The 25,967-nt window shown below is 39.9% G+C and overlaps 1 protein-coding gene across 1 annotated transcript in view; it reads left to right on the plus strand.

Annotated features, from left to right (window-relative positions):
• The first annotated feature begins 418 nt into the window (after window positions 1-418).
• Window positions 419-25,967, plus strand: part of EHD4 (EH domain containing 4) — a 100,161-nt gene continuing 74,612 nt past the window's right edge. Inside the window, exons 1-2 of the mRNA XM_044665112.1 lie at window positions 419-687; window positions 15,283-15,459. Coding sequence (XP_044521047.1) covers window positions 452-687; window positions 15,283-15,459 — 413 coding nt within the window. The 5' untranslated portion in view covers window positions 419-451. The remainder of the gene's footprint in view (window positions 688-15,282; window positions 15,460-25,967) is intronic.

A 25,967-nucleotide genomic window follows, 5' to 3' on the forward strand; every position in this document is an offset into this window, starting at 1 on the left:
GGAGTGGTTTGGTACATGCTACGCAAAAAAAAAAAAAAAAAAAAAGGCTACAGATGCTGACTAGTCCGGAAGCAAATGCCATCAGACCAGGAGGGAGAGTGACCTAGCAAAGGGCCCAGTCCTACAGCCACTCCGAAAGCGGCTCTCTCATTAATAATTCATTAGGAAGCTCCTCTCCATAGGCTGATGGCTTGGAAGACACCCAACCAGGAAGGACCCCCACAGGGAACCTCCTGAATAGTGAAGGTGAAGAGTGACGTAGTTCAGGACGATTGGACCAGGCCTTGAGGGGCGGGACCCGAACTTGGGGCGGTGGCAGTGCGCTGGCGCCCGGTGGCTCATTCGCTCTTTCCGCCAGCCGGGTCAGTGCTACGCAGATCTTTGCTACGGAGTTGGGGTCCAGAGCGCAGTCGGGGCGGGGCTGGGATTGAGTCGGGCGGGCAGAGGCAGGATGTTCAGCTGGATGGGGCGGCAAACAGGCGGACGGGATCGGCCCGGCGGGGCGGATGCGGTGCAGACGGTGACGGGCGGCCTGCGCTCGCTCTACCTGCGCAAGGTGCTGCCGCTGGAGGAGGCATACCGCTTCCACGAGTTCCACTCGCCGGCGCTGGAAGACGCCGACTTCGACAACAAGCCCATGGTGTTGCTGGTGGGCCAGTACAGCACGGGCAAGACCACCTTCATCCGGTAACTGATCTCAGCCCCGCCGTGCTCCCACCCCAAACCCCTCCAGCCTCATTGCCTCTTGACACCCGTGTATCCCCAAAGGACAGCCCTCTCCCCCCATCCCCTCCACGCTGCGAGTCCTGTCCGTGCAGTTCAGCTAATTCCTGGGATGAGTAATACTGATCATTTCTCGTGTCCTACCTTAGCCCCACCTTCCTGGGGATCTCGCTTCCTCGCTCTCTACTGTTTTCTCCTTTTTCAGGAGTTTCTTAACCTTTTCGTGTGTGTGTCAGAATCCCTTTGGCAGGCTAGTGGAACCTATAGACCCTTTCGGAGAAAAATGCATTAAATAAAATGCAGATTACAAAAGGAAGTCAATTATGTTGAAATACAATTACTTATCTGTCTCTATCTACACATAAACAGTTTCATGGACCCCTGCCCTAGCTGAACTCTTTTCCTGTACTGTCTGTCTACCCTCAGGACTTCCTCTTTCCCCTTTCTTTCCCCTTCCTTCCCTTACATGCTCTCTGTAAATTAGTACTCCCTGCCCAGAACCTGTTGCAAGTTTAGCGCCGGGATCCTTCTCCCTCGTAGCACTTCCATCTTAAGGTGCAGCTGGGAATCATCCCCAAGTCCCATCACCTGTTTGCTGCTCACCAGGCCAGCAAACGCCCCGGTAGCTGCTGCCTTCAATTCCTATCTTGTGTCTTTAGCCCTATTCCCAGGACCCTTTATGTTGGGTCGGCTGAAAGGTGGCCTCTAGCTGGCCATACTGTCCTGAAAGAGTCCAATAGAAGGGATGGGCCTGCACAGAAATATTTCCATGATTCAGTGAGAAAGAGAGGAGGGACTTAAGGCTTTAGGGTTAGTTGGTATGTTAATATAAAGGAGGGAGGAAGGACGGAAGGCTAGAGGTTCTTGTCCAATATGGATTTGGGGCTGGAAGGAACTTCAGAGATGATATCATCTAATCCCCTTATTTTACCGAGGGAGAAACTGAGGTCTAGAGGTTAAACTACTCATCCAAATAGTAGTTGAGGCAGAATTTGATCCCAGGTCTTCTGACTTTTATATGTCTGACAACTCCTATCACCCCTACCACCACATTCTGTAATAACAGCAATTTAGCTGCCTTAAGTTCATCTCCTCTTTACAACCATAGTGAATAATAACAACAACAGTTCACATTTCACACAGAGCTTTAAGGCTTAGGAAGTGTTGTATGTACATTATTCCATTTAAGAATCTTCACAAGTTGTGACTTGTCTATGGTCCCACAGCTAGTATGGGGCAGAAGTAGATCTGGGGACTGACTCCATGTCCAACTCTGTTCACTAAGCCACACTCCCTTTCAAGATATATACAAGAAGTGTTATTATTTCCATTTGACAGTTGTGGAAACTGAGTCCTAGAGAGGTAAATGATTTATCCAAGGTCATCTAGCTAGTTACGAGTCAGAGGTGGGATTCAAATCCAGAGCTTCTTAAGCACAAGTCTAGGGCTCTGACCAGTCACTGTTTCCACTCACTTGTTATTTCAGGAAAGATTTGGAGTTTAGTACAAGTTAATAAGAGTAACCATGCCAGCTTTGCTCCCTGTTGTGTTAAATGGCAATGCCACTAGTTTCCATTTCCCTAGATGGGAAGTTTCCTCTTCATCCTTGACAACTGAAAATATTGATAGTGCTTACACTGTTCCTAAAAACAAGCAGTTACGTGGACCCTATGATTCAGATAGAGAACTTCCTCTAAGGAAACCTGAGCTGTTTCCAGCTTTTCATATGAAATCATTTTCCCTAAAATCGTGTTTGAGGCAATTATGTTATTGTAAAATAAATGCCTCTAAAAAACTTCCTTCTGTTGAAAAGATTTGTTTTCTTTCGCTCCTCAGGCTTTGTCTTGAAACATAGTTACTGAACGCTTCTGCTTTGGCCCCAGTTTTTCCGAAAGCATAAATGAAACCACTTCACAAATGATACAAACTCTCCAGGGGTTTGAGAAAGTTGTATCCATATTTGGCTACATGTCATCTCTATTAGACGATGACCTCTTTTTCTCTGCCCCAGTAGCCTAAATAGTTCCTCCAGACGCAGAGAGGTGTCGTTGTTACCATAGGACATCTGTGTCCTGAACGCAAGGATGTCTATTTATACGTGTCAGGATAGTCGTATGTATTCTTATTGTTCAGTCATGTTTAACTCTTCAGGACCCCATATGGGATTTTCCTGGCAGAGATACTGGAATGGTTTGCCTTTTCCTTCTCTGGCTCATTTTACAGATGGGGAAATTGAGGTCAATAGGGATAAGTGACTTGCCCAGGGTCACACAACTAGTAAGTGTCTGATGTCAGATTTGAACTCATGAAGAGAGTCTTCCTGACTACAGGCACAGTTTATCTACTGTGCCACCTAGCTCCTGCTCCCAGACACATGCATACATAGACACAATATTTTTGAATTTTTGGCTGGACCAGTGTAGTGTAGGATTCCCTTGGGTGGAGGGGGAGCAAGGAGGGGTGGACAGTTGCTACCAATGCAGGTCAGCACCTTTTTAGGCTTGTAGATGAAAAGGTTCATTGACTTGTCCAGGGTGACACAGCCAGGGTCAGAGACAGGATTTGAATCCAAGTCTTCCTGACGTGAAGGCCAGTGTCTCTTCATTACTGCCTGCTTCCTCTCCATCTATAAAACAGGGGTAAGAATTCTTGGACTACCTAAGGAAAGTGCTATGTAAATCTCATCTGTGTTAATGTACTTATGCCTGTGGCATAGACAAGATGTGTTAATGAAATTAGAATTCAGAATGTGTGTTCTAAGAAACACACTGATAAACTAACGGGGGTCCAGAGGAGATCAACCAGGTTGGTGAAAGCCCTGAAGATCTTCATATCATGAAGGCTTTGAGGCAGCTTTTGAGTTTGAATCCTGTCTCAGACTACTTCCAGAGATAACCTCATTAGAGGTCTTCAAGCTGAGTAAGCCCCTAAAGGGGGTGCTAGTGAAGTGGTTTTTGCTCAGCTACAAGTTGAATTTGATGGCCCCTAATGATCCTTTCAACTCTGAAATCCTCTGAAAAGAGTATTTCTGGACCATAATTTGTCTCATTGAGCTTTGTAGGAGGACATGAATGAGCAGTGTAAATGATTTGGGGGTTTTTTGGCAGGGGATAGAGGGGTTTTTTATTTTTATTATTTTTTAAACCCTTACCTTCCATCTTAGAATCAATACTGTATATTGGTTCTAAGGCAGAAGAGTTCTAAGGCAATGGGGGTCAAGTGACTTGCCCAGGGTCACACAGCTGGGAAGAGTCTGAAGCCAAATTTGAACCCAGAACCTCCCATCTCTGGGCCTGGCTCTCAATCCACTGAGCCATTCAGCTGTGGAGGGGATGTTTTAAAATCAGTTTTTAAAATGACATATTCTGTCCTCTACCAGAAATCTCAGCCTGAAAGGTTGCAAATAGATTTTATATCTGAGAATTTAATTATGCTGATCTTTCAAATTCACAAGTAATAAAGCCATGTAAGTGACAGGCCCAGAGGTGGGTGATGAGAATTTCATGACATCTACAGATAAAAGGCACAATGTAAGTACACAGTATTTTAATTATAGTACCCCAGATATTACATCTGTCACGTTCAGAGGCGCTGATGTTGTTATACCAGTTCTCTTTTGTCATTATGACTTGTATTCTCCTTAATCATTTATTAAACACTAACTTTTGAAGCTTTACAAACTTGAAGATGACATGTTGAATTCTTAGCTACAATCCAAGGAAGAAATAAGAAATGAACTTTAAAAGCCCTAAAAAGTGCTGAATAAATTTCAGCAAAATGCAGTTGGTTTTTAGCTTTCTAAAACGTTGATTTGTTTTCATTTTTGGAGACTCCTTTCCTACTTTTGTCTTTGTCATTTGGAGGGGAACAACTTTCATTAACAGAGTTTGTCAAAGAAGTAAATTTATTAAAAAGAAGTAAATTCAGGGGGCAGCTGGGTGGCTCAGTGGATTGAGAGCCAGGCCTAGAGATGGGACATCCTAGGTTCAAGTCTGGCCTCAGACACTTCCTAGTTGTGTGACCCTGGGCAAGTCACTTACCCCCATTGCCTGGCCCTTACTATTCTTCTGCCTTAGAACTGATACACCATGTTGATTCTAAGACAGAAGGTAAGGGTTATGTTAAAAAAAAAAAAAAAAAAGTGAATTCAGAGAAGACACCTGAGAGGTGAAAGTGCTCGGTATGACAATGGGAATTATAATTAATTATACTAATATAATAATTATAAAATATTTTTAAGGTTTCCAAAGTATTTTAGACACCTGATCTTATTTGGGAGCTCAAGGGTAAGGTTCTGACTCCTACAATAACTTTTGGTGTGACTTCAAGGTAGTCAGTGAAATTGTTTATTATCATAAGGAGCTACCAAAGAAAAACCAAGATAGAATAAACACTCATTTGAAGTTTGCAAAATACTTTCCTCAGAATGACTGTGTGGGGATACTTAGTATAAGTATTTTTTCCTCCAGTTTATTTCTACCATCTTCTTTCTGCTCATTATCTATTTATCCTATTTTTAGTTTGTTTCATATATATTTGTTTGCATTTGTATGTTTTTGTCTCTTCCCCCCTCCCCCCCTTAAATTGTAAGCTCAATGAAGGCTGGGGCTCTTTTTTTACCTCTTTTTTAAAAACTCTTTTTGTATCCCCAGAGCTTAGTGTAATGCCTGGCACAGAGTAGGTGCTTAATAAATGTTTGCTAATTGATTGCTCCCCAGTTTGCACAAGAATTGCAAATATTGAACTAAGTCTCCTGACTCCCAATCCTATCCTCTTTCCATTAGAATCTAAGACAGTGTATGTGTTAATAGCTTATTAGGTAATTCTTTTGCTGGGCAGGTGATATAGTGGTTATAGAGTGCTGAGCCTGGAGTCAGGAAGGCTGGAGTCCAAATAACCAACTGGGCAAGTCACTTAACCTCTGTCTTCCTCAGTTTCCTTAACTGAGAAATCAGATGCTAATAAGAGCACCTACTTTTCAGGGTTATTGTAAGGATCAAATGAGATAATATTGTTAAAGTGCTTACTTAGCTCAGTGCCTGGTGCATAGTAGGTACTCAATAAAGGCTTGTTCCTTTATTACCAACTTTGTTAATAACTTTGTTATTAGGCAAGATAAGCCTAAGCAGTTGGAGGAGCAAATAGGAACAAGAAAGTTCAGAAGTTGGGGCAGCAAAAGAATGGAGGAAAAGTTGTATTAGGGTAGGGAAGCTCTGAGTTTGATTTGAAAATAGAAAGGAACTAGACAAAAAGGAGGCTTTGGGGAAAAGGCAAAATAAATGAGAGCTCATTAGGCTCTGAAGTGTGATCACTGGATTCAGAATCAGGAGACTGGGTTTTAATCCTCATTTGGTCATTCACCTATATGACCGTGGCAATTCATTTAACCTCTCTGGGCCTTAGTTTCCTCATTTGTAAAATGAAGAGGTTAGACTTAAAATCTCAGCTTTTTAAGCAAATCACTAAGACCGAGGTTATAAAGGAATTTCCTCACTTGGGAATTCCCTACACTAAAGAAATCCCAAGTCTGGACACTATCCCAGTTTTACAGATGGGAAAAATGAAGGTTTACTATCAGAGTCACAAGACAAAAAAGGAAAATGAGAAATGTTGGAGGGGCTGTGGGAAATCTGAGATTCTAGTGTACTCTTTTTTTTTTTTAACCCTAATCTTTTGTCTTAGTGTCAATTCTAAGACAGAAGAACAGCAATGGGTGGGCAATGGGAATTAAGTGACTTGCCTAGGGTCACATAGCTAGGAAGTATCTGAAGTCCCTTCTGGTGCACTCTTGGTGGAACCGTGTATTGATCTCTTCTGGAAAGCAATTTGTAACCATGTCCAGAAAGTTACCAAACTGTACATACCCTTTGACCAAGCTATTCCACTAATACTAGGCCCGTACCCCAAAGAAATCAAAGAAAGAATAAGAGGATCTACAGGTACAAAAATCAAGTAACTCTTTTAGTGGTAGCCCCAAACTAGAAACTGGGAGGCTGCCTTATTGTGGAATAGCATATGAGAATAATGGAATATTATGATGCCACGAGGAATGATGGAATAGACAGTTTCAGAGGAAACTAGGAAGCCTGATACAGAAGAAAATGAGCAGGACTGAGAGAACAATTTATATGATGACAACAATATTATTAAGAAAAACAACTCTGAAAAACTTTAGAACTCTGAGCAATGCAGTGATAAGTCACATGACCAAAAAATGAAGATGAAACATGCCACTTATCTCCTGAAAGAGGTGAAGATCTTATAATGCACAAAGAGACACGTCTTTTCAGACTGGTGTTTTCTAACCACTTGTCCAAAGTACTTTTCTGGAGAGTTTTTCTTTTCTTTTCTTTTCTTTTTTTTAAAGGATTCTTACATGTTTTGCTTTACTATAAATAGTAATGAAAGATATCAAATATAGTAAACAAGTAGCATGGACTTTTATTTATCCTTGAAAATTTATTGTCTCTTCTCAAAAAAGGGTAGACTTAGTGGCTCAGTGAACAGAGAACCAGGTCTGGAAATGGGAGGTCCTGGATTCAGACACTTCCTGACTGTATGACCCTAGACAAGTGATTTAACCCCAATTGCCTAGTCTGTATGGCCTTTCCACCTTAGAACAGATATTTAGTATTGATTTTATGACAGAAGATAAGGGTTTAAAAAGGGGTGGGGATGGATTTTTACAGTTCCTTCTTTACTTTTGTGTGATAGACACTGCTAACAATGTTATAGCAGCATTTTGTATCAGGTTCCCCACTTGCATAACAGCATGCATGTGTGTGTGAGAGAGTGTTGAGTGTGTGTGGTATTTCATCTTTTTTTTTTCTGGAGTTTTAATAAATTGAACTCAAAATTTATTCAAGCTGGCGAGATATGTGGCAATATCTCGCCTGACTTAACTAAAAGGAAAAAGAAAAAATGTTTAGCTCAAGCTTCTCAGGGCAACACAAAAACTATTTAAGTGCCAATGACTGATATGACTGCATTTTTCATTGATTTAAGGAAGACCCCAATTTTCCAAGTGGGTGTGGTAAATTGAACTGAGATTATTTTCATTACTTCTGACCATATTTACAGGGGAAAAGGCTCATTGACAAATAGCATGGGTTTTCTGATAAAGCAAAGTAAAAAGAAGCCTTTCTAGAATGAAAGAGCCATAGTTCCAGGACAGGAAAGAAACTTTTCACATCTTTTTTTTTTAGTTTAGAATGATCCTTAGAAGGGACAGCTTAGGTAGCACAGTAGATAGAGAGCCAGGCTTGGAGTTAGGAGAACCTGGGTTCAAATCTAGCCTTAAACACTTCCTGGTTATGTGACCCTGGGCAAGTCACTAAACCCCAATTGTCTAGTACTTATTTCTCTTTTGTCTTAGAATGAATACTGAGACAGATAATGAGGATTTAAAAAAAAAAAGAATTATTCCTCATCTTGTGTCTCTAGATTGCAGTCCCTCAGGCTAGGCTTGTAGTTCTTCAAGCTTGGCACACTCAGCTGGAAACTAGGAACCCATTTCTCTGTTCTTAACTTAGATGCCAAGTTCTTTTGTGCTGATAGCTGGACTTCAGGTCATTACTAGAAGTGACAGCTGCCTCTGAGAACCCAGGAGAACTACAGTTCATCTATAAATCAAGAAGGAGCAGAAACTTCAATTCCACAGCTTATTTCTTAAGTAGATTGGTGTGTTCACAGATCATTAAATTAAATTACTCAACTTTCCTCTAACCTGGGGTTTCTTCAAACCCTTGCTGGGGCAGACCAAGTCATAGAGACCCCCCCTCGTACTTAAAATTTACAGCTGTGGGAAAGCCTCTGAGACAGAAAATAAACAATCTGCCTTTTCTCTATAGCTCAGTGGTTGGCAATTCTTTGTACTTCTTGTTTTAGAAAGTCCTTTAGTTTTTTGTGAGTTGAGATTATTTGCTTGTTTCTCTGAGAGACCAGGCAGATTTAAAAGACAAAAGTATCAGCAAACAAAACCCCTGTAAAGTTGTTAACATAGCTCTGCTACTCTGAAAGGGGCGTGTTTTCGGAGATCTCTTTTATATATATGTATGTATGTATGTATGTATGTATGTATGTATGTATGTATGTATGTATATAAAACAAGGTAAATGAAAAAGGCAGCCTGGGTGTAGCAGATGAAAGTCTGGCCTTGAAATTGGGAGCCTGGAGTTTGAATTCCCACCCGAGACACTTCCTAGATGTGTAATCACCAGCAAGTCAACCAAGTGTCACTATTCCCTGTCTAGAAGGACATAAGTTTGCATTAGATACTTCAAAGGGTTAATGTAAGGAAAGCAGTTCTGGACTTTAAAGTGCCACATGTGAGTTTTTATTAACATTATGATGAAAGTATTTGCTACTATGTAAAACTGGAAAGATGAAGGGTAGCCAATAACTTCAAAAGTTAACTAGTGGGAGAGAAATAAAGGCGAGTGGTTAAAAGGGAAATAAAAAAAAGCTTAAATTACTCATGATGAGTAGGATAGGAGATGACCTTGAAACCTAACAATGTCCCATGAATTCCTCCTGAATAGCAGTCAGGAGAGCCTCTTGTGTTGAATCGTTGATGACCAGAAGAGCCACAACACCTTTACAGTCCCCACTAGCTTCATACCCATTGTTACCACTTTGGTTAGGTATGTGGAGGCCATGCAAGATGGCTGGAGACGCCAGCAGAGTTGGTCACTGAAACTATATGAAGACTTGTGTGAAAATATTAAATAGAGGGACAGTTGGGTAGCCCAGTGGATTGAGAGTCAGGCCTAGAGATGGGAGGTCCTAGGTTCAAATCCAGCTTCAGACACTTCCCAGCTGGGTGACCCTGGGCAAGTCACTTGACCCCCATTGCCCACCCTTACCACTCCTCCACCTGGGAGCCAATACATAGAAGTTAAGGGTTTAAAAAAAATATATATATATATATTAAATAGATTCTCAAATGAGGACATTTGTTGTCTGGCCGAAGGTTCAAAGAGGAAGGAGAGCATTCTGTGCTAAAGTAACACTCTCCTACCAACATTTGGTGGCCCTACTCTGGGCATACAAACGTTAGGGTTGGGGCCACGGTCCAGCGCTATTCGAAGGCAGTCAAGCACAGACAGGAAGGCTTTTTCAAGGCTAAGACACTTTTTGGTTCCCTAAATTGCTTTGTGACTGTTGTCTGACTTTTTGAGCAAGTGCTGTATGCGAAAGCAAGCTATTTGATCAGCAAATGTCTCCCCTTCTCTGCCCCTCCCCAAGCGTGATTTAGGACATCTTGATTGTTCAGCTGATATTTTTCCACTCGATCTATTAAGTTCATTCCAGTAATATTCTCAGTACCAGCAAAAAGCTTGCCATGATAGTCATTTTAAGCTGTATTAAACACTGCCTCCCCCAACCCAACCCTACCACCGCCTGGCCCAGGGTTCTGCTCTAGCATTTCGGTTCTTCTCGGGCAAAACACTCATATTCTAGTGAGACTTGCAAAGTTTGGAATTAGTGCAGATTAAATTTGTCTGCATGTCCAGATTAGGTGTAAGATTTCAGACTTTAGCACTGCAAAGACTTTTAAAAAACAGTTTGATTTCATGCCTTTTGGTTTGTTTGGGGGTTTTTAATACCACAGACATGTTCCATTATCCTTTCCACCCCAGGAGCCATCTCTTGTCATAAAGAAAATACAGAGAAGTAAGACCAGTTGACTCAGAGAGTTTAGGAAATGACTTTTCTTTAATAGGATTAATATGGCACTTTAACATCTCATGACCCTCTCTCTTATCAGCTCCTTGTGCTTGTTTTTTAAACCCTGATCTTCTGCCTTAGAATTAATATTAAAGAGCCTGTAAGAGTTAGGCACTTAGGATAATGTGACTTGCCCAGGGTCACACTGCTAGGAAGTCTGAGGTCAGGTTCGAACCTAGGACCTCCCATCTCCAGGCTTGACTCTCACCTGATTTTAAACTAAAGGGACTTTAGTAATCACAGAATTCAGTCCCCTCATTTTACAGTCACTTAAAAAAAGCCTAATTGACTTTTTATAAAAGAAGTTTTTTGGCACTCCAAGGCATCTGACAGGTGGTGTAGGGCCACTCTCAGATTCTAACTTTGAGCTACTTTTATTAGACTAGAGTAAAACAATTTACTTGAGAACAAAACAATTGTGATTGGTAAACCTTTCAATGAGGAGGTAGAATTAGTGTCTCCTTCACACCTCCCCAAAACTGCATTGTTGGGAGATGGGCTTTATTGGCTTTTTTTTTAAACCCTTACCTTCTGTCTTAATATCAGTTCTAAGACAGAAGAGTGACAAGGGCTAGGCAATTGTTTAAGTGACTTGCCCAAGGTCACACAGCTAGGAAGTGTCTGAGATCATATTTGAACCCGAGTCCTCCTGACTCCAGGCCTGGTACTCTATCCATTGTGCTTTTACAAAGTCATTTTGCTGGGGCAATATTTTTATTTCTTTTCCAATTCAGCCTACATTCATTTAATGCCCACTATGTATGAGGGACTGCGCCAAGCACTAGGATGAAAAATGACATAACTAGCAACCCTAAGCTGCTTATAGTCTACCAGGGTGAGTGTGGCATGTACTCTGGTGGGCATGATGTATATAAGAGCAAAAAAGAGCTTCAGAGAAGGTTCTCTCGGCAATTTTGAGGTTGGATCAAAGATCACTTTCACCTAGGGAGCAGAGAAAATGCCATGGAGGAGATGATGCCCGAGCTAGCCCTCAAAGAAGGAGAATAACAGGCTACAGTGAACAAGAAATGCATCCTAGGAGTGGGGGACACCCTGCACAGATACTTGGAGGCAGAAAAAGAAAGGCTGAGGTCAAGGAAGAGCTAGTATTCTAATTTGATTGGTAGGCAGAGTATACGAAGACAGTGAATTGGTTGTTTCTGTTATTGCTGTTGTTTTGGTTTTTTGGCCTTTGTAACCCCTAGAGCATAGGACTAGAGTATGGCACATGCTGTTGCTTAATAAACATTGGGTTGGATAGAGTTAAATTGAAATCAAGATGGAATGGTAGTTTGGAGCCAGATGTAGGGAGCTAGAGGAGGTTGTCTTTTGTCCTAAGGGAAATGGGGAGCCACTGGAGGTGTTTGTACATTTCATACTGTTTTCATTTTGGTAACACATTTACATATATGCAGTCTATGTATTACTTTATTATTATTATTTATTTTAAAACCACATTGCCTTTTGCCTTAAAATACACTCAAAGTATCAGTTCAAAGGTGAAAGAGTGGTAAGATTTAGGGGTCAATTGACTTGTCCGGGATCACACAACTAGAAAGTATCTGAGGCCAGAGTTGAACTCAGGACCTCCTATCTCCAGACCTGGCTCTATCCACTGAACAACCTATGCTGCCCATGCGAATTACTTTAAAACAGTGAATCTATTCATTAAAGAAAATCCAGGAGCACTTCTAGAATCTTAGCTCTACCTGTTACTTTGTATACTCACAAATTGTAATGCCTGTTTTTAAAGTTCTGTAATTCCTATCTTCCACTCTTCTGTACTGACACCCTCCCCATACCCCAGTTATTCCAAATTAATGAAATTTTTAAAAATTTAAGTTAGTGATTCAGAAGACTATTTGATGATACAGTGGAGCCCCTACCCTGGTTTAAGAACATTCCATTTATGCCTGGCTCTCTCAGCGAGGAATTCATAGACTCTCAGACTTGGAAGGGGCTTCAGAAGTCATCTAGTCCAACCTGATCAAGAATTCCCCCACTCCCCCACCCTATCCAACAATAGGGCACACTTGGCTGATGTCCATCCAACTTCCTCCATGGTGGTAGGTCAAGTTCGTCTGATCTTACTTGGGTTAGATACGAAAGCATTTCTAACTCCAGTGATTATCTGACATGAGAATGGGTGACTGAGTGAAGTTGTGTAATTTCCTTCCTTGGAAATCTTTTAATAAAATCAGCACTCTTCTCCCTGGCATGATGAAAGCACAAATCTAGTGTAAATCTGCCTGGAGCTTGTTTTAATTTAAATGGAGTTTAAAATGGAGTCATTTTAGCTATATCTGACTCTTTGTAACCTCATTTGGGGCTTTTGGGGGCAGAGATCCTGGAGTGGTTTGGCTTTCCTTCTCCAGCTCATTTTACAGGTGAGGAAACTGAGGCAAATAGGGTGAAGTGACTTGCCTAGGGTCACACAGCTAAAAAGTGAGGTCAGATTTGAACTCAGGAGGAATAGTCTTCCTGACTTCAGGCTCCACATTCCAGCCACTGTGCTGCTCAGCTGCGTGTACTGCATGACTTCCTAAGATCCTTTCTTTCTTTTTTTTTTAATTAAAAAAAGTTTTTAAATTTAATTTTGTTTTTTTAAGATCCTTTCTAAATAACCAGGTGATCCTGGCTCACTCTCCTGTGAGTCACAGTCCTGTCCTCTTCCAGATGTGCCCAGACACACGGAGAGTCTCTCAGCCTTTAGACTGAACTGTAACTGGGACTTTGCGGAGAAGAGCGAGGAGGCCTCCTTTGGGGGTCTGAATTTCATTGCGCTTGCTTTATCCCACAGGCAATACATTCCAAGATGTTTTCACTTTTTCCTCCTATCTGGATTATTGGGGGCGGGGGGAGAAAGAAGGTCAGAAAGGAATAGGGGGTAAAGCTGGTCTTCAAGGTTTTTCTTTCCTTCTTCACCCTGAAGCCTGCCCGTTGGTATATGTGTGTGCATAACTATGGATACCCATATCCAACATAGAAGGGGCAAATAGGTAGCCATGATGGCTACAGTGCTGGGCCTGGAGTCAGGAAGAAGCATCTTCTTGAGTTCAAGGCTGATCTTAGGTACTAGCTATATAAACTTGGGCAAGTCACTTACCCCTGCTTGCCTCAGTTTCTCTGTTTACAGTTTTCTGTAAAGAGCTGGAGAAGGAAATGGCAAATCACTCCAGGTTCTTTGCCAAGAAAACATGAAATGGGGTCACGAAGAGTCAGGCATGATTAAACAACTGAACAGCACCAGCATTCCTATATGCAGGGTGTGTCCCAAAAGTCTTAGTGCCACTGTAAGCCCCTAAAGCACTAAGACTTTGGAACACGGTGTACTCTGGGGAAAAAAATCAACCTAAGTAGAAGTTCACAGGAATGAGTACATCTTTTTTTATTTCTTGATGCCTTTTATTTTTAAATTCTATTAATTTCCAAATATATCTGTTCTTGCTTCCTCTCCTTCTCCCTAGTGAAACTTTCCTTGTAAGAAAGATTTACAAAAAAAAAAATGAATTCAGCAAAATAATCCAACACGTCAGTGGCATCTGATCATCAGTCTGTGCAATAGCCCACAAGAATGAGTAGGCCTTAGCATGCTAGCCATTCAGTGATCAGGGCACAAGAGTGGTTTGCAGAGACCAAATGTATTTGCTGTAGCAAAGCAATTTCCCCCTCAAGTTTCTCTCTTTTCTTCTTTTTCTCTCAGTTGACCAAGACCCTTCCTATGTTTCTTATTCTCTCACTGCATCTCCTTCACCTTTCTCAGTAGGAACCTAGCAGGTTTACTCTTTGGCCAGAAGTTGGGGTTTTCTCGACAAAGAACTGGAATGATTCGCCATTTCCTTCTCCAGCTCATTTGAAAGATGAGGAAACTGAGGCAAACAGGGCTAAATGACTTGCTCAGGGTCACACAGTCCATGTATGTCAGAGGCAGAACTTGAATCTATTTCTTCTTGACTCTGAGGCTGACTTTCTGTCCATTATATGCTGCTACCTCTCTGACAACTATAAAGCAGTATATTAATGCAAGTTATTATTCTTGTATATGGTGGTCTGTGATATCTGGTCTGAACCTTTCCCCAATCCTTCCTGCTTAATTCTTGATGGAAATGTCCTTTACTGCTTCCACTGCCTCTTGGGATACTGCAGCAAATTAAGAAATATGTAAGTGGGCCAGAAAATGAACAAGACTAGGAAACCTTGCTGTGATCCATTGTCAGTGAAAAGAAAACAGTACATCTCCCAGAGTGAATTCCCCTTTGTGTTTATGCCTGATGTGCTGACAGAAATGCCTGCTAACATGGCACATTATTCCTAGAAAAGAACCTACTCTCAGAAGCAATTCTACCAAGAAGTTTGACCATTCTTTCCCAGATGCTGGAATACAAGCTTTAAATTTTAATGATTCTTCATTAGCAAGCTAGTGAAACATTAAACATTTTCCTTTCTTGGAAAGTTGTTTCTGGACTTTCTTCTTTGTAAAATGGTCAGAATTGTAAGTAGGATGGGGTGAATAGGTTCTTCCCCGCTTCTCCTCAAGAGCATCAACACTGATGGCACACTTCTTTAGTTCTCCAGTGACTCTACCACATGGTCCTCCCCCATAACTCCCCCACTGCGTTTTAGCCATCTCCCTCCTCCCAGTCTCCTTCTCTCTATCCCCACCCCTGAGGATACCTGGTCCACCTAACCATGGCAGTCTACCCTCTGCATGTCCCATTTCTCAAAACAAATTTGCTTCATGTCCTGGAATCCCGCATGCCAGGATGCTTTTTGGCTCTTACTTTGTGCCCCAAGTTCATCATTTTTCTTCCCTTTCCTTTTCTTAATTAGGTACTTACTGGAACAAGATTTTCCAGGTATGAGGATTGGTCCAGAGCCCACAACAGATTCTTTTATTGCTGTGATGTATGGAGAAACTGAGGGCAGCACCCCTGGAAATGCTTTAGTTGTGGATCCCAAAAAACCATTCCGAAAACTTAGTCGCTTTGGAAATGCATTCCTGAACCGGTAAGAAACACTTCATCTTTTGTCTTGTTAAGTTTGTCCTAAGGAAGAGTCTTTTCTTCTGAATTGCAGCCAACTACATGTAAAATGCTAGTTAGCCTTTTCTAGTAGAGCAAAGGATATTGGATTTGAGAAACCAGGATTAACATTAACAGATGTTCAAGTGAAAAAAAAATAAATGAGCTTTAGTTGACTCCAAGCTTAATACGAACCCACGGTTAGAACCAGCTACCACCCCCTCCCAACAGAACAAAACTAAAAACTCTGATGAAATATTAGGCTCCATTAATAAGAGAATTATTAGAAATACAGTGTCCATATGCCAGAAGCTAATATTGCTGTGATGTTCTATATTGGTCAGACCACATCTGGAATATCATATTCCATTATGGCAGTTACCTTTTAAGAAAAACAGTGATGTGTGTGAGGAAAGGGTGTGTGAGAAAGTTAGGAATTTATATTGCAACTACTTGGAGCAACTAAGAATCTTTAACCTGGCCAAGAAAGACCCTAAATAGGAATATGGCAGTGGTCTGAAATACTTAAAGAACTGACTGTTTTATGGACGAGGGATTAGATTCAGATCAAGTGGCTACAGAGAATGGACCTTCTCTGTAAAAGTTAGCACAAGGCAGATTTATGCTCACTATAAAAAAGACATTTCTAATTAGAACTATCCAAAAAGGAGATAGGTGCCATTTTGCTAAAGAATGAGCCTTTACAGGTGCTGTCCATTCTCAGAAGGGTGCTGGAGAAAGCATCCTTGCATTGAGTAGCAGGTTGCAATTCATCTAAAGGTTTGTGAGATCTTGATTATCTCTGGGTTGATTTATCTATTACCTGGCTTATTCTTTTGCCACATTGCTTCCTTCTCTCTTATATGCCTTCCTCCCCCAATTCACAGCTCTTCAAACCAATTTTGTTTAAAATATAAAATAATTTCAAAACACAAAAAAGAGGTTTTGCTACGTATGGAATTATTGGCTACAAAGAGTTTTGGATTATCTGAGAATTTAATATATCTGTGTTACTACCCTGAGAGTCAGTGTGACATAGTGGATACAGAATTGTCTCAGGTCCTGCTTTTGACACATATGGGTTCTGTGACCCTGGGCAAATCTCTTAACTTTCAATGCTCCAGTCAACTTTTTTTTTTAGATTTAAATATTTTATTTTTTTAGAAAAAATTTCCATGGTTACATGATTCATATTTTTACTTTCCCCTTCACCCACCCTTCACCACCACCCCCATAGCCAACGTACATTTCCACTGGTTTTAACATGTGTCATCAATCAAGACTTATTTACATATCATTGATAGTTGCATTGGTGTGGTCTTTTCGAGTCTACATCCCCAACCATGTCTGTATCAACCCATGAGTTCAAGTAGTTGCTTTTCTTCTGTGTTTCCACTCCTGCAGTTCTTCCTCTGAATGTGGGTAGCATTCTTTTCCGTAGATCCCTCAGAATTATCCTGGGTCATTGCATTGCTGCTGGTACATCAGTCCATTACATTCAATTTTACCACAGCGTATCAGTCTCTGTGTACAATGTTCTTCTGGCTCTGCTCCTTTCACTCTGCATCAATTCCTGGAGGTCTTTCCAGTTCACATGGAATTCCTCCAGTTTATTATTCATTTGAGCACAATAGTATTCCATCACCAGCATATGCCACAATTTGTTCAGCCATTCCCCAATTGAAGGGCATACCCTCATTTTCCAGTTTTTTGCCACCACAAAAATCATGGCTATAAATATTTTTGTACAAGTCTTTTTATCTATGATCTCTTTTGGGTACAAACCTCCAGTCAATTTTCTAAGACGAGTCCTTTATCCTTTTCTGTGTTACTCATGAAGCCTCTGGACCCCTCTGAAACAGTATTTCTTAAAAAGTGAAGGAAGTGCTAAATTTCATTTTGATGGTAGTCAAAATAAAAATCTAATGTGTTCCTCATCTAAATTTACGGGATGCCAAAAATTTAACCATAGCCTGAACCTATGGACCCATAGTTAAGTATCCCTGCTCTAAGACTAGAAATCTAGGTAGAAAATGTTTTGATCTGCATTGGTAGAAGGAGTTTCTGACCCCGGGAAGAATTTGGAATTCAAAATTTAAACATAATGTTAAAAATAATAAGTTAAAATGTAAAAAATTATGTTAAAATACACAGAAATATAGATACTCTCTTGGCTGTTTTTTTTTAACCATCCCTATTCTAAGAGAATATTCAGACAACTCGATTAGCTGTGCTAAATTAAAACATAAGGAAGCCACAAACTCAGAAATAATGAATTATGTGTCTCATTATAGAAAATGATTTGCAGAACATTGTGTCCAGTAAAAAAAAAATCAGTCTGGTGAAAGTTGAGCTTTGGAAGTTGGAGGCCTTGAATGAGTAAATTTACAAACTAAATTAGCAGTAGCCATGGGGCAAATGCTTTGGGCAATAGGCATTCCCCCTTCCCTCCCACATCTCTAGAGTTTGTTGGGGCATTATATCCCCAGGCCTGGGAGTAGTCAGAAGTTCCCCTCCCAGATGATGGCCAGCACCTATTTCATGCCAGAGTGAAAGGATGTATGCCATGGTGATGATGGGCTTAAAGTGACCTGATTTCATTGCGGTACCTTTATCCCTCATCTTCTTCCAGAATTCATCACAGTGCAGTGGGATTTCATACTGAATGAGTAAATGAAAAAGCCTTTAGAAAGCACTTATTATGTGCCACGCACTGTGCTAAGTGATGGAAATACAAACAGAAAAATCAATATAGTCTGCTCTCCTGGGGCTTATGCTCTGGTGGAGACAACATTTTATAAGTTCAGCTACAGAGCAGATGGCAAGGCCCTGAGTTCCTTAGGTTGTATCATGAGGTTAAATGACAATGCTGGGAATCTGACAGTCAAAGAGGCAGGGGAGTGGCAAGGCATGGTAATCCTTTCTCTTTTAGGAAGGAATAGAATTGGTAACTCTATCTCATTCAGGAGGGGTTAGCACAGTGGATAGAGCACTGGGTTTTGAATCAGTAAGACTAAGAGTCATGAATTCAAATTCACCCTCAAACATTTAGTAACTCTGTGACCTTGAGCAAATCACTTAATTCTGGTTGCCTCAGTTTCCTCATCTTTAAAATGAGGTGGAGAAGGAAATGGCAGACCACTCCAGTACCTTTCTGAAAACCCCAGTTGGGGTCATGATGAGTGAGAAATGACTGAAAATGAGTGAACAACAGTAGCAAATCTCATCCAAGCTATATATTAATTATACATTGGCCTGATTATATTATGACTTAGAACTGGATATTGATTTTGCATTTTCTTGTTGGTCAACTTTCCATTTTAATCCAGAAGTCACTTCTTTTTTTTTTTTTTTTTTTTAATCCTCACCTTCTGTTTTAGAAGCAATACTAAATGTGAGTTCCAAGGCAGAAGAGTGGAAAGGCCTAGGCAATTGCGTTTAAGTAATTTGCCCAGGATCACATATCTAGGAAGTATCTGAGGTCACATTTGAACTTAGGTCCTCCTATCTCCAAGCCTTGCTCTTTATTTACTGAGCTACCTAGCTGCCCCTTAAAGTCATTTTTGGGTAACTTGAGAACTCATTATGGTTAAACCTCACTAATTTAGATTGATTTGAAAGCTACACTAAGTTAATGACACTTCTCAGTTATAGAATACTTTAAAAATATACTTTTGTTTCTTTCGTGTACCTACTGTAGATGGCCAATAAAGTGTTGTCCTACTTCAATGAATAATCAGTCAATAATTATTAAGAACCCACCCTGTGCCAGGCTGAAGATAAAAAGAAAAGTAAGAGATAATTTTCTTTCAAGGAGCTCACAGTCTAATCAGGGAGATAGCAAACAAATAGATATGTACAAACGAGCTATTATATGCAAGATAAGTAAGAAATAATCAACGGGAGGAAGGCACTAGAGGTCAGAAGATGGAGTACAGAAAGTGAAAATGTGAGGAGTGTCTTGTTTGAGGAACAACAAGAAAGCCAGTATCACCATATTTCAGGGTAGATAGGATGGCAGAGTAGATATATGGTATAAGAATGCTGGAAAGGAAAGAAGGGACCAGGTTATGAAAGGCTTTGAATGCCAAAAAAAGGATTTTTTTTATTTGATTCTTGAGGTGATTGGGAGCCACTGTGAGTTTATTGAGTGGGGAGGTGACATGTTCAGGTCTGTACTTTAGGAAAATCACATTTATCTATTTATCTATTTATTTTTAGGCCCTTAACTTCTGTGTATTGGCTCCTAGGTGGAAGAGTGGCAAGGGTGGGCAATGGGGGTCAAGTGACTTGCGCAGGGTCACACAGCTGGGAAGTGTCTGAGGCCGGATTTGAACCTAGGACCTCCCATCTCTAGGCCTTACTCTCAATCCACTGAGCTACCCAGCTGCCCCTTGATTTTTTGTACAATTGATTTAGCTCCTTTGAGAAAGTAGACCTTTGTCTGAGTGTTTTGTTATAAAGATTTTTTCCCAATTTGTTGCTTCCCTTCTAATTTTGGTAGCATTGGTTTTGTCTGTACAAAAACTTTTTAATATAGTGGAGTGGAAGATGGCCTTGGAGTAAGGAAGGATTTGAGGTAGGCAGACCAACCAGCAGGCTTTGGCAATAGCCTTGGCATGAGATAATGAGAGTCTTTGTCAACATGGTGGTGGCTATGTCAGAGGAGAGAAGGGGGAGTGCACAAGAGAGGTTGTGAAGGTAAGCCCTTGGCCACAGATTGGATATGGAGGGTGGAGGAAGAGTGAAGAATCAAGTTTAAGAAGCTGAATCACCAGGAAGCTGGTTGTGTCCTTAATGGTAATATGGAAATTTGGAAAGTGGGGAACATTTTGGAGGAAGGTTAATGAATTTACTTTTAGATGCGTTGTTTTAAATGTAGTTCAAATGATCCAATAAGCCATTAGAAAAGGCAGACTTTCGAGTTCAGCCCAGAGTTTAGAACTGGATAAGTAGATATGAGAATCATCTGTAAAGAGATGATAATTAAATCCATGACATTGATGATATTACCAAATGAAACAATATAGAGGGAGCAGAAAAAAATGACCCAGAGCCCTGTATGGGACCTATGGTTATGGTTATGATCTGGATCTAGCAAGGGTGGGAGAGTGCAGGATCCTACAAACCTGAAGAAAAGAGAATATCCAGGAAGAAAGGGTGATCAGCAATATTAAAAGCTGCAGAGAAGTCAAGGATGAGAACCGAGGGGAAAAGGCCATTAAGAAATGGTTAATAACATTTCAGAGAACAGTTTCAGTTGGATGATGAGGTCAGAAGCCAGACTTTAAAGAATAAGAACTGGAGGCAGCTAGGTGGCTTAGTTATAAGATCCAAATTGTTCCCCTTCCTTCCTTCCCTCCCCCTTCCCAGAGCTGATAAGTAGTTTGATCTGGGTTATACAAATAGTATCATGTAAAAGATATTCCCATACTGTTCATTGTTGTAAGAGAATACTCACAGAAAACCAACCCCCCCCCCAAAAAAAAAAACCAACACCTCAAACTAAAGTGAAAAATTGTATGCTTTGATCCACATCTGACTCTTAACAGTTCTCTTCTCTCTCTTCTTTCTGGAGGTAGAGAACATTCTTTGTCATAAGTTCCTCAGAATTGTCCTCGATCGTTGTATGGCTGAGAGGAGCTAAGTTGATCATCTCATAATATTGATGTTAACTGTGTAAGATGTTCTCCTGGTTCTGCTTATTTCACTCTGCATCAAGTGAAGAATTTTTTTTAAAGACCCTTAACTTCTGTGTATTGGCTCCTTAGTGGATGAGTGGTAAGGGTGGGCAATGGGGGTCGAGTGACTTGCCCAGGGTCACACAGCTGGGAAGTGTCTGAGGACGGATTTGAGCCCAGGACCTCCAGTCTCTAGGCCCGACTCTCCATCCACTGAGCTACCCAGCTGCCCCCTCAAGTGAAGATTTTTAAAAACAACTTATCCACTTAAATAATACTCAGCTAGTCTCTAATCACTCTTGAGTATAAACTTAAGTACAAATGCTTCAAAATATTTGTTCTTTTAAACAGGTAAACAGTTCTTCTGCAATCTTGCTGCTACAACTAATTTGCCTAGCAAATTATTTTTAATTAATAAAGTGAAAGTAAATGAGCCAACTTTCTAACAGTTTCCAGGCTAAGGTCAAATTAATTAGGTCTTTCTTACCATATTTGTTACTTGGTTAGCTTTCTTTTGCAGGACTAAGAGGTAGGGAGGGGAGGGAATTTTTTATGATGAAGCTTTTTGGTTTGTTGCATTCATTTTCCTAGAAATGATTTGGTTGAAAATTAGTTTCTATTTCCTAAGAACACACTAATGCCATTTGGGTTGGAGAAGGAAAATGGGTAGGACCTTATTTGGCAGGTTTCAGTTCAGAATTTAAAACTTGTAAATATAGTGGAGAGATATAAGGAACTTTAGAATGCATCTGGTCCAACTCCATCCCTTTTTACATAAGGAGGAAATGAAAAGTATCATTATACAAAAGGGGAAGTTAAGCATTCTTGTAACAAACCATTCCAGCGATGGTTTTCCATTTCCTAAGACTTTTATAGTATCAGAACTCTTCACAATAACCAAATCCCAGCTAAGCCAGCCATAAAATCTTTTAAGGTGATTTTTTTTAAGTGCCTATAGTTAATGATATCAAGTAAGACAAGACAAATTTAATTTTTTCCCGTCAAATTGATTTCATTTCAAATTGAACATTAATGCAAATAACATCATAAGAAAGATGCTGTTATTTGCTGTCCACTTCACAAAGTTTTTATTGTGAAGGTCGAGATGAAGATGTGAAACAATTTTGTAAACTGCTATAATTAAAAAGTATAATGAGTCCAGAACAGCCAGTGGATGAAGGAAAATAAGACAAAAACAGGGTCTATGGGTAGGTTTGTTGTTTTTGGTTGTTTTTAAGAGAAGAAAGAAAAGATATAGAGAAAAAAAGTGGAAATTAAGAAAAGAGCAGGAGGAACCTACTCATTGCAAACATAGAGGGAAGGAGTAGAAGGAGCAGGCATCTGATGAACCCAGTCTTATGTGAACCTGAAAAAAATGGGTTGAACACACTCATAGAATTTGGTGTAGAAATTCCTTAAACTCAAAAAGGAAATGGGCAGGGTAGAGGAGGAAGGAGCTAAAGAGGAAGGGGAGGTTTGTTATTTTTGAGAGGGAATAGTTATAAGCAAAATGTTAGTTTCATAGTATGGATGATAAAGGGTAAATGGAAAAGGGGAAGAAAGTAAGAGAATCAAAGATCTGGTTCAGGACTTGGTCATGAGAGGATGATAGAAGAGAAAGATTACTGGTATTGATCAAATTCTTTCTTTTCCCTTTTTCTGTTCTTTGCAAATAACATGATAAAGGGAAAAGATATAAAGAAGATACAATAGAGGGAAATTAACAAGCACACCAACAATCATAACTGTAAATGGCGGAAACTTATTCACAAAATAGAAATGAAAAGCAGAATCCAACAAGAGTTGTTTTCAAAAAAAACAACAACAAAAAACACTTGACCCAAAGATTCATACAGTTAAAAGGAGGGGTAATAGAAGAATTTGTTACTCTTTTGGTGAATTCAAAAAAGCAGATAAAACAACCATAAAAATAGACATAGTTAAAAGAGGTAAGCAGGGAAATTAGACTAATCTGAATAGTACCATAGTTAATAATACACTTAATTTGGCATTTTATTATGCCAAATGGCATAGTATCAAAATACTTGAAGGAAGAATAAACAAATTCCAGGGGAAAATAGATAGCAAACTTATAATAGTCATCTCCTTTAGAACTAAACAAGTCAAAAAAGAAAAGAAGTTAAAGAATTGAATACAATTTTAGAAAATCTAGATCTGATATCTGGTTAGTAATGGTTGGAAATATAACGTAAGTATATTTCTTAGCAGTGTATGGTAACTTTTCAAAAATTAATCATTTGCTAGAGTGTCAAATCATCATGCAGAAAAATTAAACAAAACTGACCAAAATATAATAAAAATTATGATAAAGGGCATTTAAAGAAAGAATTCAAAATTAAGTGGAGGCTAAATAATTTCATCCTAAAGAATCACTGGGTCAAACAAGAAAATCATAAAAAAGAGTAGATATTTTCATTTTAAAAATGATAATAGGGGCAGCTGGGTAGCTCAGTGGATTGAGAGCCAGGCCTAGAGACGGGAGGTCCTAGGTTCAAATCCAGCCTCAGACACTTCCCAGCTGTGTGACCCTGGGCAAGTCACTTGACCCCCATTGCCTACCCTTACCACTCTTCCACCTATAAGTCAATACACAGAAGTTAAGGGTTTAAAATTAAAAAAAAAAAAATTTAAAAAAAATGATAATAACAAGACAACATATGAAAACATTTGAGTTGTCAGCCAAAGTAATCTTTAGAGGAAAATTTATCTCTAAATATTTTCTAGGGCAAGTAGGTAACACATGTGGACAGAGTGCCAGGCCTAGAGTCAGGAAAATCTGAGTTCGAATTCAACCTCAGAAACTTACTAGCTCTGTGACCCTGGGAAAGTCACTTATCCCTGTTTACCTCAGTTTCTTCATCTGTAAAATGAGCTGGGAAAGGAAACAGCAAAGCACTTCAGTGTATTTGCCAAGAAAATCCCCCAAAGGTCACAGGGTCAGACATGACTGAAAAATGACTAAACAAACAAAAAAAATCCAACAAAAATATTTTCATCAACCAAAAAGAGAATGAACAGATCAATGAATTGGCTATACAGCTAAAGAAAACTAGAAAGACAACAGATTTTAAAAAACTATCAAACAGAAAAATGAGAATTTTGAAAATTAATAAAACCTGAGCTGATGAATATAACTAGGACATTTTTAAAACCAGTAAATTAAGCTGTTAGCCAATTTGATACAAAAGAGGGAAAACCAAATTTTAATATAAAAAATGAAAAAGAAGAATTTGTAGCAAATATAGAAGAAATAAAGAAAATAATTAGAAACTGTTTTGCCCAATCATATGCCAACAAAATTAATAGTCTTAAGTGAAATGGATTATAGTTATACAAATATCAAATGCCTAGACTAATATAATGAAGTAAAGTATTTAAATAACCCAAACTCAGAAAAAGAAATTGAACAAGCCATGAGACAACTCCCAAAGGGAAGAAGGAAAAAAAAGCTCAGGACCAGATGGACTTACAAGTGAATTCTCTCAAGCATTCAGAGTACAGTTCCAATATCACATGAATTGTTTGCAAAAATAGAAAAACATGAGAACCTACAAAACTCCTACTAAACAAATATGCACAGATATGTAAATGAAACATAAAGTAGAGCAGAAGTATTAGACATGTGACTTACAACACTCCTACAGCCAGAACCAGATTAAAATCTAATTGGGAAATATTTCACAAAATAAATAAAATACAATAAAACATAAATAATATCATTAAAAAAAACCTTACCTTCCATCTTAGAATCAATACTCTGTATTGGTTCTAAGGCACAAGAGTTGTAAAGGCTAGGCAATGGGGGTCAAGTGACTTGCCCAGGGCCACATGGCTAGGAAGTGTCTGAGGCCAGGTTTGAACCCCGGACCTTCTGTCTCTGGGCCTGACTCTCAATCCACTGAGCCACCCAGCTGCCTCCAATATCATATTTTAAAACTAAGACTACACCTGGTCTGTAGGAATCCTTATGTATGAATTAGTTGACCCTGTATTCTATTTGAAAATATTAAATATTGAAGTAGAAGAACACTATAGACCCATGATGATGAACCTATGGTATACATGCCAAACAGGGCATGGAGAGCCCTTTCTGTGGGCATGTGCACCATAGCCTCCCAGAGTTTGTTACTAGAAAGCCAGAGGGACTCAGGCAGAGCTGCTCCCTGCCCCATCACCACCACACCTGAGGACATTTCTAACATCACCTACTCCTCTGCCCAGCAGCCCAGTGGAAGCACTTATTCCCTCTCCTGCCTGGGCTAAGGTGAGTGGATCACAGGTGGAAGAGATGGAAGGGAGCAGAGCATTTGGGCCATTCCCCAGCCCCTCTCCATGCCCAGGACATTCCTCACTTCACCTACCACTCTGCCCAGCAGCCCAATGAGAGCGCTTTCCCCCTTCCCCGTCTGGAGGGTGGGGGGAGGAGGCAGGGCATGGCACACGATCTCTCAAACGTTTGCCATTACTACTATAGAGTGATATCTCTAATGAATGTTGATGCAAAAATATTGAATATAAAGTTGGGAAAGGGTCAACAAGACCATATTTTAATGATTACATACTATGATTTATATCTAGAATGGATACATTTATATCTAGAATGCAAGGTTGGTTTATATTGGGGAAAAATAAAAGCATAATAGACTTTGTTAATAATAACCAGTCACAATTATGTCAATAAATGCAGGAAAGGCTTTTGACAAAATATGATTCTCATTTACGTTTAAAACATTAAGAAGCTTGCTAATAAATGGGCCATTTGTTAATGTGGAAAATAGTATATCTAAAACCA

The sequence above is a fragment of the Gracilinanus agilis genome, chromosome 2 (assembly GCF_016433145.1).
Source record: "Gracilinanus agilis isolate LMUSP501 chromosome 2, AgileGrace, whole genome shotgun sequence".
In the NCBI taxonomy this organism is placed as follows: Eukaryota; Metazoa; Chordata; class Mammalia; order Didelphimorphia; family Didelphidae; genus Gracilinanus; species Gracilinanus agilis.